Source organism: Xiphophorus couchianus, chromosome 12 (genome assembly GCF_001444195.1).
Source record: "Xiphophorus couchianus chromosome 12, X_couchianus-1.0, whole genome shotgun sequence".
Lineage (NCBI taxonomy): Eukaryota > Metazoa > Chordata > Actinopteri > Cyprinodontiformes > Poeciliidae > Xiphophorus > Xiphophorus couchianus.
In genome coordinates this window covers 20,973,360-20,987,168 of record NC_040239.1, presented here as the reverse complement: position 1 = coordinate 20,987,168, position 13,809 = coordinate 20,973,360, and the positions used below count along the sequence as shown (strand labels likewise).

Genomic DNA, 13,809 nt, shown 5'->3' with positions numbered 1-13,809 from the left:
TAGAACCTATACATTTCCTAAAAACATTGTCAGGAGAGAGAGAGGGTTTATTAAAAATGCATCATTCATAACGAGTCAAAGTGGACATGGTAACTTCGGAGGAGTTGTAGAAATCCATAGCTCAGTGGAGAGAATCTGTCGACAAATATTAGTTGTGCACTACTCTTTGTTGGACTATCAAAATTAGCTTTAACTACACAAGGCGTGAGGTTTTATCGAAACAAAATGTACAAATGTTTGAGAATACTGAATACTTTTCCACGGTACATTATTTGGAGATACAGTGATCTGAGGGGTTTGCAGTTCAAGACCCCAACTTCCACAACCTTTTGTTGTCTCTTTCTTGTCTCAACTAAAATTCTGTTACCGTAATTTTAGTTGAAGGGGAAAATATTTTTCACTAACTATTTGTCCAGGTTTTTATCGAAAGCGTACAAAGTGCTCCTTCTCCATCCACTTCACACTCAAGGGACCGCTGAAAGATGAATAGGCACGCACAGTGTTAGTAATCTGTTAAAAAGGGATAGTTTAGATTGCTTTGCTACCCGCCAGGGTCTTACATTACCTCTGAAAGTCAGGGGAGATTTAGAGTCAGACAAATTTATTGGAACTGAGGTGCTGTGACCACTGGCTGAGAAACTCAAGTGACTGATAAGACCTTCACATCACTTTATTCTAAGCCTCTGTCAAGGCATGTGCAGAGGCGAACCCAAATGCAGCCCTCAACTCCATTGCCAGACAGGTAGAGGCAAAAAAATACATTTGATTTTAATGAAAACAAAAGAATCTGCACAGGCAGTAGTTCAAGAAACATAAAAGCAGAAATGTGAAGTCAAGCATCGGAAAACAAAACTGGTTTTGACATTAGGTGAGCACACACACACACACAAAAAAAGAAAAGACAAAAAAGAAATTAAATAAGAAAAAAGTCCAACTACACACAAAGAAAGTGACTAAGGGAAACCAGTGGTATTACAGTACAAGCCCTTATTGTTGGTATAAAGTAGAAAAGGATACATGTATTGTCTATTAACATAAGATTTACACCATGATACACAGAAATCAAAGTAATAAATTAAGTTGATGTCGCTGAATGACGCAAGGACAATGTATTGAACATACTCAATGTAATTGACTATCAATCAATCAATCAAATTTTATTTGTATAGCACATTTCAGCAGCAAGACATTTCAAAGTGCTTTACATCATTACAAACACAGAATCACAATGCAATATAGAATCAATCATTAAGTCAAGTTCCATCCATAAATTTGTAATTGATTACATTTCAAATACAATTCTAAACAGGTGGGTTTTTAGTTGAGATTTAAAAGAAGTCAGTGTTTCAGCTGTTTTACAGTTTTCTGGAAGTTTGTTCCAAATTTTTGGTGCATAGATGCTGAAAGCTGCTTCTCCTCGTTTGGTTCTGGTTCTGGGGATGCAGAGCAGGACAGAACCGGAAGACCTGAGAGGTCTGGAAGGTTGATACAACAACAGCAGATCTTTAATGTATTGTGGTGCTAAATAAAACTAGAATGGAGAATCCTTTGTTGATAAACATTGGCAGCATGCATTGCTCAAGTGTGACTTTGAGCAGTTCTACCTGACAAACTGTGTTTAAATCTTAAGTTTCTGGAAGTCTCTCCTCTCACTCTGATCTTTTTCATTTGGATTCAAGTCAGACTGACTGAGCCATTCTAGCGGCTTTATTTTCTTTTTCTGAAATCAACACCTTCCTTGGCTGTTTGTTTGGGATCACTGTCAGGCAAAAAAAGGAATCCCCCTTTCATCTTCTTATCAAGAAACTTGTATTAAATTTCCCCATTCATCCCTTCTTCAGTTATATAAAGTCTCCCAGTACCATACATGCTGTACTATGTATTTCTAACTGTAACCTTCACTGTTGGCATGGCGTTCTTGGATGGTTATTTCTATCCCAAACACATCTCCAAGCATTTCCCGAATGCAGCAACTAACTTTGAGCAGGCTTCATTGGGCTTTGTCTTCAGAGAAGGAGTCTTGTGCAATGAGTTTATTCTTCAAAGTCCTTTGTCAGAAATCTTGCATGAATCACTTGGCCATGACTGGATTATAGTGAAATTGTGTTTTTTGCATCTGTAGATTAAGGTTCGAGCAATGTTCGTTAGAGAATTTAGGAGCATCTCTGTAACCAAAGCTACTGGTTGGTTGTCTAGCACTAACGTTGGGAAGGCCATGAGAGCGATCTTTGATTTTACTGATCATGAGAGACTTCTTAGCCTTCATATTGGCAAACCCATCAGAGAAACCCTTTCACATTATTTGGACTGAAGGATTGCTTTCTACATATGCATATAAATCAGCTGGTGCCTTTCTGCATCTTTGTTTTCTCTTGTGTCTTCATACCAATAGCACTTCATACCAATTAATCTGCAAATTAATTAGAGGCCGCACAAGTTACAGCAAACAATGACAGCATTGCAGAAGTCCTGGTAAATAATGAAAGGTTTCAAAAGATTTTTGATGCTGCTTCTTAAAAAAAAAGTCCTCTGTCAATCATTAGTACATGATATAGAAGTGTTTTTCCTTTAGTTGACTGAAGGTCTTATCTTGCCCTATGATTCATTTAACAGAAGGATTTTATTTTTTCTTCTGTGTTCAAAAGTACAAGGTGAGCAGTGTTCAAACATCTACGTTTTCAACCAATTTGTAACAAAAAAATTATTTTATATCACTTTTTGCTGAAAACTGAATATTAAGCAAACCAATTAATTCTTCACCTACTTTTTGACACATTTCTAAAGCAGCGTTATCAAAAGAGCAATTTATGTAGTCTGTCAAACTGAATGACGTGTATATGACCTCAAAACCCACATTTTGTTTTCTGGTTTGGTTCACAAACTGTTAAAAAAACTCCAGACTGTTTCTACATAGGAAATGTATTTTGAGAGGGAAAAAAACCAACTTGTCAAGCAAACGCTAAATGTCAGCTTACTCAAAGCTCTCTCCAACTGCACTCTTTGTCAGTCCCTCATTACCATTCTCCATTGCTCTTGGAACTTAAATAAGAATATTGTTTCCCTCTCTGTCTAATTATGTAATTTCTGCCTTTCTGACAGCGCTTCCTCTCTCACACAACAGCTCGTTGTGTCGCTGCTTCTGTCATAAATGAGCTGATGGGACCAAATCAACACTGAAATCAAATTAAGGCCCATTGTTGGTGTGTGTGACAAGAAGGGAAGGAGGGATGGGGGAACTGGATGAGGGTAGAGGGGTGCACACCAAAGAGATAACACAAATTGGTTTGGCATGAAAGAAAATAACAGAGTCGGGAGGATATTTTTCCTAAACGTACCCAACAGAATTTCCACAGATGCATTTACTGAATGTTAATCCTTGCTTGAGTGTTTTTTAAAATTTTTATTCTGATTGCACTTTCATTTGTGTCGTATTTCTAAACTCAAATTAGATAATATCTGTTAAGCTTGGAGTAGTTTTTCTTTTCCAGAAAGGTCACCATCAGCATCACTTTTCATGGACATTTGGTCTAGCAGATGTCCCCGGGTGATTGGACAGGCAGCCGTCACAGGACACTCTGTGATAACTTGGCCCTGCCTGCCCTGCTGTGACATGATAATAATGTGCTCATATCCTGCTGTGACTCTCCTGATCGGCTGACAGTTAAGCACAAAAAAAGGTCTGAATTCATTAGTTACAGAATGGCGCTCCTGCAGACCTGTTTAGCATTCAAATTAAGGATCCCTGCTTTTCATTTGCACTGCCAGTAAACTTAACACCTTCATAATTTCAAACATTGGATAAGAAACAAAAATATTGCACCCACGTAAAAGCAGAGTTTGATCCATTTCACATCAAAACAGTTACCTCTAAGATTATAGTAAATACTCTATGCTGGTAAATAATGAATGAGTCAATAACACTGTATCAGTTTCTACTTCTCCCTCATTACTCACTGCGCACTCACATACTCAAATGTGCTATAACCCTGCCGTATCCCTGAGCAATTAGTTGCTCCAAAATATCAGGGGGCTAGTTATTCAGGCACGTATTTCATATTTTATTAGTTTACTCTGAGGCTTGCATGCAGACCAAGCTTTAGCAAACACAGCCTTTGCAAATTTCCCAAGCTCCTCTGCAGTCAGCAAGTAATTGGAGAGGGAGTCCCAAAGGGTCCTCTAGTATGCCGCCGAAGCCTTTGCCTCCTGACAAGTTGAAATGGCAATGGGGTTAGATATGGAGGTAGGGAGAAGTGTTTGTGTGCAAGCATTTGTGTCTGAGTGTGTGCATGCGAAAGAGGTATAAGAGTGGGAGTTGGGTAGATTAGTTTGTATAAATAACTGCAGTTTCTGGACACTCGTTGGTTGGCTGGGAAGCCATCTGGTTTCCCAATCCCACCACCAGCAGCATTTCCAATGATTTCTGACGTCTTTGGGGACGTCAGAACCTGTCCTTGGGGGGATTTGTAGGGGGGACACAGCATGAACACCAATTTAAGCCCCTGCTGGTGAAAATTAGTTAATTAACTCTATCTCTCACACGGAGAGAAAGTCCCTTTGTAATGAAGTCTGCCATTCAACGCAATCCAAGCCTTTTATTCCAACACGTTGCCAACTATCAGCTAGTGAAATTAGCAGGAACAGTTGATTGCAGGACAAAAAGCTTTAGAAGCGAATCCACCATATTACATAACCTAAAAACAGTAAAAATGGTTTGAAGCTAATCTTGGAATTAGAGGCTGAACAGAAAAACACTTCACAGCTTTAAGCCATATGTCTTGTCTGTAGCTGGTACTACTGCAATAAGACTAAACATGATTGCAATGCAGATTAAAATGCATGCACTAACGAACAAATAACGAAACACAGATACACTTTTTACATAAATGTAAATGGGTATTTAATTTACAACAATTTCTCAATTAAAGTTCATCAAGTTTTCACACTGATTCTGTGTACTGACACAAAGTGGTCGTATCCCTCAGTGACGATAAAACGTAGGTGGGTTGCTCTGCAGCCCTTTAGCTAAAGGATAGAAACACATAAAACAATAAGCTTCATTATTAGAACAAAATGGAATGACAAGCTTTTGCAACAAAAAAATAGTATTTCAACCTACTGAAATAGAATTTAACTGCAGGTGTCCCTCTGTCTGTTCAATCTCTGCAAAGAAAATTAATGGCTGAATCTCAGTTACAATTTTCTGGGATTACAAATGTGAAACAGACAAAAATGTGAACAGACGTGCATCTCACCTTCCTGTGTGACAGGCTCAAAGTTAGCTGCATTTGGTGAGGTGTTCCTCTCTATCTTTAGATGCTTAACTGTAACAGAACAAAAAAACAAACAAACAAAAAAAAAACAGATGGAGAACCAAATAATCAAAGGGCACAAACTATGTTCAGCGAGTGGAGGAAAATATACCAAGAATGTTTTGAATTGGTAAACTTCCCTCAGAGTTAAATTTATCGTTTACATCTTTAAAGGGTTGGTATTATGTAGAATAGAGTTTTTGGACATTTTTATCATGCTATAATGTTATTCCCTCATGAAAAACACACCTCAAGTGTTGCTTTCCTTCTTTCATGCACGCTTGAGAAATCCTTAAATCTTCCATGGCAGCTAGTTATTTCAGGTTTCTTTCAGGATTCCTAATAATCTTTGGGTGGGCTTTTTGCACTGACTGAAAGTTTTCACTCATCTTTGACAGTTTTCCGGGCTTTTGCTTTATTTATGTTGTTTTCATTGGTCTGGTCTTCATTGTGTTGTATGTTCACTAAAGTTCTCTAACAAACCTCTAAGGCCCAGAACAGCTGAAATTGTAACAACAATAAGTTACAAGAAGGGGACTAATTGCAAAGTATGTGTCTTATGAAGACAGAAGCTTCCGTAGGATTTAATTTAAGACAGTAAAAGTAAAGAGGGACATAAGTGCTCTTGAAGTCAGATTTTCATTGCTCATAGAATCCCAACAAAATACAATAAAGATGTTGGTACGTGCAAACCGTGAAAAGTTGAAGTGGCTTGAATACTTTTGAAATGCATTGTACGGCTATATATACAGTACAGACCAAAAGTTTGGACACACTTTCTCATTGAATCCAATGAGAAAGTGTGTCCAAACTTTTGGTCTGTACTGTATATATGCTTTCATTTAAAAACAGCCTAAGACAAATGCAGCTGTCAAAATATGATGTAAATAGTTTTTTTGCCAGAAGAAGCAGTAGGCTAGGTCTCATACTGTTGTAGCTGTCCATTGTCACGGTAGAAATGTTGGTCGTTTCAGGAAAGCGAATGATGAACTCCTGAGGAAACATCCCGGTGGACATCCAAAACGTTTTATTGTTTCTAAAAGAAAACGGGAGACGAAATTTTAAGCAACAGCAAAGAATGTGGCTCATTAAGAAATGCTAATTAACTTCGTTATTATGTAGGGGTTTTGACAAAACATTAATACAGATAAACAAAGCACTCACCCGTCAGTGATGTTTTCTGGTGGGTGATTCTCGTCGCTGGATGAAGCTAGAACAACGTGTGCACCAGAAGAATCAATCATAGCTATTCACTCAAACTGTGTGAAGAAAACAACGACGGTCTCGAAAAGAATGTACGTCAACTGGTATGTTTTCCGGATATATCAAGCTGTAATCGTTGCCAAGCCAACCGTTCCGTCGCGCAATATATACGTCACGTGTTTCCGAACGTCACAATTTCCGACGCACGTTGCTAAATTAGCAAAAAGCTAACTCAGAATCCTCCAACGTCTCCAAATGGCGAATGGATGCGAAGAAGTGTTATTTGCCCGTGGAACTGGACAGGCAAGTTCTAAACATTTCTCAGAAAAAAACATTAAAACATATTAGAATTATTTTCAGGTTGCAGCAGATTTGTTTTATGTGAAGCTAACACGCTAAGCTTTGAAACTAACGTTGAGTCTAGCTAAATTGGGTAACAAAGGGGAAAAAGGAATAAATTGAAATACTACTTACGTCTGATAGCGCCAAATCTGAAATCCTAAGTTATTTTATGTAAAGTTGTGCATATAATGCATCAATAGAAGTTTAGTAAAACAATACAAGATCGTATAAGGGTCATTTTTTTTGGAAGTCTGGCTTGAAACATAACAAATAATTCCAAAATCTTTGATAAAATGCATGGGTACCAATGTTTTTGTCGTCTTTCAGAGTGATGATTCAGACATCTGGGATGACACCGCACTTATAAAGGCATACGATAAAGCAGTAGCATCTTTCAAGGTAAACTGGGTGCACGCTGTCTTGTGCTCATGCAAAAGCAAAGGCTTTGCTTTTGCATGAGCAAGGCAGTGATTTCGGTCTTCTCTTTTTCTGTGTCCCAGACTGCTCTAAAAGGCGAAGATGAATCACATGCGTCAAAGAAAAACCAACCAGGAAAGAAACGAAAGAACAATAAAAAGAACCAGAGCAGAAAACGTACCAATGCACCACCTGATAAAGAGGTAAAGAACTGCTTTCAGTGTCAGCTTTTAAATCTGCATGTGTAATGTAAAGCACCAACATAATTATTCTCTGTGAACATTCCTGCCCTAACCTTCTTAGCTTGTGTCAAGTGTTTGCAAAAACAACAAGACTTTGCGTTTAGATTTTATTTCTACATAAAGCCATATGTAGAAATAGTTATCAGTATATTGCTTCAGATTGATGTTTTAAACATTTGGTAACAATTAACTCAGCGCGACTAAACTCATTTTATAATTAAATTAATTTGAATTAATTAATTGTTTAATTTTTTTGTATTAATTGTTATTTTTTTAAAATGTATTTGTGACAAGGTATATTTCCATAAATAGATGCAAACAAAATTGCAATGCAATATTTTAAATCAGGGTCAAAGTTCACCACCATTTATAAATAGGTTGGCATACTTGACATAGTCTTTTCCTAATTGTTAATTTTACATCCATTTGTTTTACTGAACTACCAAATGTTTGGGCGACAATTGTTGTTGGTGAAAGTTAGTCCTTGAGAAATGTATGTATTTCTGTCTAAATGTGATATCATACACGGGTCAGTCTTCAAGGTAAATTAACACAATTTAGATAAACATATAAATCAACATCAATATACAGTAGTTGGTTCTTTAATGATAAATTCCTGACTTAAAAATAATGTCAATATGAAAAAATATTATACTTCAACTGTACCTTATAAATTAATTTAAAATGCAATATTAAAAAAAAAGTTTATTTTGGAGTTGCCTTGTATCTACACCATGCTGAACATAAGTTTAATGGCAAGATAATTAAAAATTATAAGAAGCATACACCTCTACATACAAAACTAGATTAAAATGTTTTCATGAATATTTTCCTCTGAAAAGGTCTTCAGCTTCAGGGCTGCAAATGGCTTTTTGGACCTTCCACAATGACTCCTAATACGTTTGGCTAACAATTAGACAGAATATTTTCATTGAAACTCCACAAAAAACGCCAAAATGCTAGTAATATTTTTTTGAGAAATTTTTTTCTTGCTATTGGTTGGAAACAATGTATTATTATTATTATTAGTGTTATTTATTTATTTTTTTAAACTAATATCAGATTCTCATAAAAGAATATGTATTCAACATTTTTGCAAAGTTTATGGTTTACTTTATTTTAAAACCTAAAAATAGAATCAAAACAGTGGTTATTCATAAATAACAAACTTCCTAAAACATTAACATAATAGCCACATAACTGTTTCTGAGTCTTAACAAAATGATTTATATTTAGGACTCACTCCGTCATGTATATAATGTCACAGAATGTGATGATATAAGTTAAGCCATATGTTATTATGCAAAAAATAAATAATGAAGTATATTCCATATGAAATCAATGGCAATTTATCATGTTTTATAGCACATAGTGAGTCAAGTTAGTGTTTTGTCCAAATCTGGGTCATTTAAAATTTAGACCAGTCGAAAGTAAACTCTACTAAGCTCTATTATATGCACTTTGTTTTGTGTTGCAGTGGCAGGTTGGGGACTCTTGTAGTGCTTACTGGTCAGAAGATGGCCAGCTCTATGCAGCCACCATCTCCTCCATAGACCAACAGAGGGGCAGTTGTGTAGTTGTTTATACTGGTTATGGTAATAAGGAGGAGCAGAACCTTGATGACCTGCTGTTGGAGATTTCAGAGGCGGATGAAGCAGCAAATCCTAAGGTAAGCTAGTTCAAAAATTAGTTGCATGCACTCTATAACTAACATTTATAATACAGTTTACAGTTTTTTGTCTGTGCCTTGTTTGCCTTTTTTTTTCAAATCCTCAAAAGTGTTTCTTGGAAAATTTTCTTCATCAACTTTAGAAAAAAGTCAGTATAAAAATATCTACTACTTATAGGAAAAAGTGGAAGAATCTTCTACAGAAGAGAGCGACAGGTCGTCCACACCAAACCAACACAAACAGCTTCCACACGGTAAAACTCAGAAGTCCAAAACTCACAAACACCCGCCTTCTATGTGGCCTCCCAGTTTCCCCGGGTTTCCCCCTGGACCTCCTCCAATGCACGATTTTGGACATGTAAGGAATAGCACTCATTAAAGAAGTTGCATTTTTATTTGATTCTGAACAAACCTGTTTGGTTCTAGAATGCTTTGTTTTGATTATTTTGAGGGTTTATTTATTCTTCTTTAAGTCGGGGATAGTTGTCTCTGCCACATTAAGTAAAACAAAATGTAAACAGTAAATCACTTACAATGAGGCAAATAAAACAGGATCATAAACAAAGCCCTCTCAGAGTTGACATTTATTGTGTAGAGGTATTGGATTGCAGTAAATTCAACTGGCACTTGGCTTGGTGGTTTGTCTTGCTAACACTTTCAGTTGCTTGTGATATATTTCAGAGTTAAAACTACAAGGACTGAAGTACCCGTTTCTGCACCCATTTTGTTTTAGATGAAGTTTATTTAGGTTAATGTTGGGACCTTTTTTGTCAAACCAGAGTTGTGCACCTGTCGAGTCATTTTTTAAATTTCACAGTTTGTTTTCTTTTTGGGGGGTTTCTCACAGAGGGAAAACAGACGATCTGCTGGTCAAGGACCTGTACCTCCATCCTGGCCTCCTATGATGCCTTTTGGTCCTCCTGTAAGTTTTAAGTTCAAAAGCATGGCATAATTTTTTACTAAAAAGATTTTTTTTTTAAATATCAGGATTAATTTGATTTGAGCAGTACTTAAAAAATTTAAATGTAAACTAAGAAGAGAATAAACCTCACCAAAGAGTAATAGAGGTATGATGCACAGAAAGAATCTTTAAATTAACTGCTGCACAAAGATTTCATTGGTGGTAATGTTGGAAACAGCTGTACATATAGGTCAGTAGTGCTTTAAAATTTAAAGTCTGTTACATTATCTGCTGTCTGATCACTTTCTGTTCCTCAGATGATCCCTCCACCTCCACCAATGAGTCCCGACATGGTGGATGATGAAGCTTTGGGTAGTGTGCTCATATCCTGGTACATGAGCGGATATCACACAGGATACTACCTGGTATGTGCTCATCCCTTTGTTTTCCTCTGCTATTTATAGTGCAACAGAAATATTACAAGCTAATATCTGCTGGGTACTTTGTTGGGCTTTCTGCTCAGGTTGAGTCACATAAACAGCTACATGTCACTTGGCAAACTAGTTGCTTGCCAAGTGGCATTTTAAAACTGTTATTGACAGTGCACAAGGACTGCTGCTTACACTCATCAAAAAAATACTTCACCATTTTTTGTCGGTTAGAAAATTCACGCCAGCTGCATCAGGTTCTGCTGATGTAAGCTTACAGCAGGAGAGCCTGATCATCCTTGTTGAACAAGTTCTGTTCTATAACGTCAAAGCTCCTGATAAAACAATCTACAGTCAAAATTCATCTGCTTTTTTTTGTCTTCAGCTCAGTCTTTTCGACCTGTGCTCAAAGGTACCAATTGGCATGTACTGTATCTATTGATGTGACACAGCATGGGGCTACCAAAGTGTCTCCCCCTTCATTAATAGAAAAGTTCTGGCACACTTCAAATTTCAACACCATTACTGTCTGTATATTTCAAGACCTCATATTTCCATGTAGCTGACTTACCATTTCTTGTAAGTAGGGGAAAAAAATGATACGCCTTCTTTCTGTCAGCCTACTGACAGTTTGCAGCACTGTCTGTGTAAGGATGTGGACTCCGTTAGTCTGTACAGGTGGATACAATTCTTGTCATTGTGGCACCTTTTATGGTAACTTGTCTTTATTCATAGGAGTGGACTGAATTAATAACTAATAATATTAAACCCAGATCAGTGACAATAAGAATAATAAAATACTAATCTGGTATTGCAATGAAAGTATGATCTTTTTTTGTATAGATTTTGTTGTACTTCTGTACATGAAGGTGGTAGTGTAAACTCTCCATTGCTTCTAAACAGAACTGCATAGTATCCAGTTAGTCTTTAATGTCTCAAAAAAGCTTGAACAACTTAACTTTTTTCTTTCTTGAAAACAGGGTTTGAAACAAGGACGGAAAGAAGCAAACAAGTGGACAAAGCTGCACCACAAATGAACCATCTCCAGTGTAGTTTGACTGACCGCGGGCCTCCGATGGACCGTGAAACAAAAGTCTGAGTTATATTGTGTCCTTCTCAAGAAGTCTTTCAAGATAATGTTTTGTATTCTTTGTAAATAGATAAAATAAAGATTGTGAAAGTATACAGATGTTGGCTTGGTGTTTTGCTTTGTGACTCCATAAAAGAGAAAGCATTGAAGGCCATGCGTAGTGAAGTTTATAGCTGACCAAGCTTCAAACTCCTTTAAGAGTTTAAGGTGGTAGTGTAAACTCTTCATAACATCTCAAGCTTTACTATGTTTGTTTTATATTTCTTATATCATGTTTAGAGGTTAACAAAGCTACGGGTGCACCTTGATAAATTAAAACAATCAAACTTATATAGATTTATTACACACAGATTGAAGCTTTACAATGTTTTGTAAAAATATCACAATGTCCGTGTGTGCAATGTTTATATCCCAAAGGACTGTTTGGAGAACAATAATTGTCAAAATATTCAAAGTGTTATGAGCTTGCATTTTCAATATAGTAGCAGCCAGTTAGACAGTCTCACAACAGCAGATGCTCACACCATACAAATGACCTTGACCAAAATGCTAAGTGTAGGAAGAACAGATAAGAAAGAGGAAAGAAGAAAATAAGCATATCTGCTTTTATCCCTGTTGCTTGTGTATCTTTTTCTTCTTTTTCCTTCCAGTCGACTTTCTGATGGTTGGTTGAAGATTGGACAGCTAGCGTCTTAAGCAATGAGTTGTTTATGGCTTACCGTATTAGCAGAAAGTGTCAGTGACTTTTTGCTGGACAACTGTCTCATCAACAGTTTCCCCCATGATTAGCAAAGCCCTAACAAAGCATCAGATGTAATATTCACATTTTCTGGACAACATAATTTTCAGTCTGTGCCAGAAGCCAGTTTTTAAATAAACAGAAAATAAATGACTGAAAGGTATCACGCTGTGTGGAATGAAGCTATTTTATAAGTAAATTCTTATGACGTTTACGTATTTTTCAATCACTTTTCCTTTACCTCTATTAATGTACTTTTGGAAATAATGACACCCTCAAGCTCTCTTGAGAATCCTCCTGTGAGCCTGGTGCACTTTTCCCACAGGGATAATCTCCCTCTCTCTACATGGCAGTAACGAAGCTTAACCAAACTGGAAGGTCCAAGTCAGTGCAGTACTTTTAAGTCTTTTGAGCAATACTTTACTTGAACTAAAGACTGAACCCTGGTTGAGGCATGTAAATTGATCCTTTCTGGGAATACTTGTGACTTTTTTGTAATATATTTCAGTTATTCCAGTAATTGAAATACTTACTCAGTACAATAAATGCAGTCCACCTTTGCTAAGCTTTTCCAGGAGGTGCGATAGCTGCAAGTCTGTGACTCAATGGAATCTGCTGAGTTTTCTTAGAATAATTTTTCACAAATCTCAATAGTAAATTAAATTTGACTGTTTCATAACAAGGATCAAGCTGGAGTTTATGTAATTGACTCTGAATCTATCCGGTTTCATTGAATTAACTTTTGTAATTGACTCTTTGTGCCTTGACATTGAATATTTGTTGTGAATTGGTGCTGTATAAATAGACAAAGTAGAAAACTAACGTATAATCTCGCCAAATGTTGTGTGCAGGTGATGTGAACTCAAGCTGCCAAAATCCAAAATGTGGAGAAACCGTGACGGTAAATGTGTGAATCTAGAGCCGAGAAAAGGTAAGTTTAGTTGACAACATTTACATCAATCAGAAACTCAAGGATATTTGGTTGCAATTGCAAATATTGTCCAGCAGAAGTCAGACTAGTGTAATGAACTGCAATTGTTGGAACGTGCTTTATGAATAGATAAGGTTGATGTTTCAACTTGTGCAAACTGGAAGCCACACACTAAACAGAACACTTGTCTGTGAGTGTGTGTAAATACGAACCTCATTTCTCTTTGGCGTGCTGCTCTAATTTGTGATTGCAAGCCAGACTCGACTACAGTTTTATTTCCTCTGATGTTTCCCGCACAGTCAAATTCAGGGAATCGTTCCAGTTTACGCCTTGCATCAGAGCATCTCCTGTTTTTCCCCGGAGGTGTCCCCTCACCTCCCAGCCTCATATAGCAACACATCCATCATAATGTTTTTCAGCTCACATCAAATGGGTCTGTGCCCTTTGGGCGTTAGTAAGCAGTGCTTTAGCTACAGTTGTGGTATACCAGCCAGCTTTGTGGATTAAAAACGAAGGATTCCTAAAATCACTGGGATTT

At 36.9% G+C, this 13,809-nt stretch overlaps 2 protein-coding genes across 2 annotated transcripts; one reads left to right on the top strand and one right to left on the bottom strand.

Annotated features, from left to right (window-relative positions):
* Positions 1-3,400: 3,400 nt before the first annotated feature.
* On the bottom strand, positions 3,401-6,674 carry hspb11 (heat shock protein, alpha-crystallin-related, b11). Its single transcript, XM_028034794.1, has 5 exons — positions 6,474-6,674; positions 6,239-6,345; positions 5,253-5,321; positions 5,117-5,160; positions 3,401-5,022 (listed from the first exon to the last, which is right to left on the bottom strand). Exons 1-5 carry the CDS (start codon positions 6,551-6,553, stop codon positions 4,930-4,932), a joined length of 393 nt encoding a protein of 130 aa, XP_027890595.1. The 5' UTR covers positions 6,554-6,674; the 3' UTR covers positions 3,401-4,929.
* Positions 6,675-6,683: 9 nt separating this feature from the next.
* smn1 (survival of motor neuron 1, telomeric) lies at positions 6,684-11,696 on the top strand. The gene is made up of 8 exons (XM_028034793.1): positions 6,684-6,815; positions 7,182-7,253; positions 7,355-7,474; positions 8,991-9,182; positions 9,361-9,540; positions 10,030-10,104; positions 10,401-10,508; positions 11,492-11,696. Exons 1-8 carry the CDS (start codon positions 6,768-6,770, stop codon positions 11,546-11,548), a joined length of 852 nt encoding a protein of 283 aa, XP_027890594.1. The 5' UTR covers positions 6,684-6,767; the 3' UTR covers positions 11,549-11,696.
* The last annotated feature ends 2,113 nt before the right edge of the window (positions 11,697-13,809 follow it).